Raw genomic sequence first — 1,302 nt, forward strand, 5'->3', positions numbered from 1 at the left:
TTGCTTGGATCGCCTTCTTTCTCTGGTGATCTTGTCAATTGGTCTTCTTCCTGTGTTTTTTCATGACCACTACCCATTTGAGAATTCTGTTCATCAGGTGATCTATTTACCGCACTTCCAGGATCCGTTAAAACACCTGGTCTATTTGGTCCCAAATCGGGACGAGAATTAAAAGAACCTGGCGGAGGAGGAATCTGCTGCTTGACTGGCTCCACTTGAGAGGAACCAGAAGAACGTTCAGACCCATGTACCCTGGTAACATTTGCTTGTCTCCATCTTCGTCCTCATCTTCATGCAGCAACCAATTTTCATCCTCCTGGGCAGGAATGGCACGACGAACAAGAGAAGGAACACCAATAGTGGAAGTTTTAATAAGGGCATCAGAAGCTTTAGGACTATCAGCCCATACTAACCCACAGGCACAACAGAGTGCAAGAGTTAGTAAACAGAGCAGGTAACACCTCACCATTACAGTCTTTATCATTGTTGTTGTTTACTCCAATAGACAAATTCAAGAAATAGGAACAGAAGAAGGAAATAATAATGATAGAAACACACAAACATACAAGAGTACAACAAATACTCACAGAGGGATAGAGAGCGAAGCAGCAACTGCACAGTAGAGCAACAAAAAGGAATATTCCGCTTGTANGTATACCGTCAGTGAGCAGAACAGCCCAGTTTTCTGCAAACACACACAACGGAAAAAGCAAGTAATGGAATTATTAGAAAAAGAACACACACACACACACAAAAGTAGAAGAAATTCCAATTAGAAGAGAAAGCTGGTAAACAGATTATTAGTTTATTCACCCATGGGGGATGTACGCAATTATGATTATGTTAGTTTAACCATTATTATTATTTGTCCTCAAATGAGTCCCACCGTTCAGTACACGGTAAAGGAGAACAACACAATCACAACAAGTAGCGGTGCAGTAGTGCGCATCCACAAAGTATTGATACTGCTGTCAACATTAGCCTTGTTCTGCACGGTGGTAGTGATGGTGTTAATCTCTGAATTGGGTACATGAGATGGAGTGGTGGTTGGTGCTTCTGTGGTTGTGTTCTCGGGGCTTGGCGGAGTAATGGAATTGGTTTCGTGTGAGTCTGGTACGGCAGTCGCATCACCAGTTGCAGGAGGTTCCTGGTTAGGATTAGAGTTGCCAGCTGTACTGTTACTATCAGATGTGGTGCTCGATGCCTCTTGATTACCCTGTGATGCTGCAGTAGACTCTGGTATTTGGTTTTGTGTGCCGGGAACTCTTCCTGTTTCTGTTTTCTGTCCTTTACCTTCAGCGC

The 1,302-nt window shown here is 43.4% G+C and overlaps 2 protein-coding genes across 2 annotated transcripts; both read right to left on the reverse strand.

The window, feature by feature from the left end:
- Nucleotides 1-127: 127 nt before the first annotated feature.
- TM35_001331000 (uncharacterized protein) lies at nt 128-484 on the reverse strand (the record flags this gene model as incomplete). The annotated part of the gene is made up of 1 exon (XM_029031857.1): nt 128-484. The coding sequence occupies one exon, from the start codon at nt 482-484 to the stop codon at nt 128-130; it is 357 nt and encodes a 118-aa protein (XP_028876846.1).
- A 405-nt stretch (nt 485-889) lies between these two features.
- Nucleotides 890-1,300, reverse strand: TM35_001331010 (uncharacterized protein; the record flags this gene model as incomplete). The annotated part of the gene is made up of 1 exon (XM_029031858.1): nt 890-1,300. A coding segment is annotated over one exon (411 nt), but the record flags the coding sequence as incomplete, so codon positions are not given.
- Nucleotides 1,301-1,302: the final 2 nt, after the last annotated feature.

This window comes from Trypanosoma theileri, assembly GCF_002087225.1.
Source record: "Trypanosoma theileri isolate Edinburgh chromosome Unknown TM35_Tth_133_V1, whole genome shotgun sequence".
NCBI lineage: Eukaryota > Euglenozoa > Kinetoplastea > Trypanosomatida > Trypanosomatidae > Trypanosoma > Trypanosoma theileri.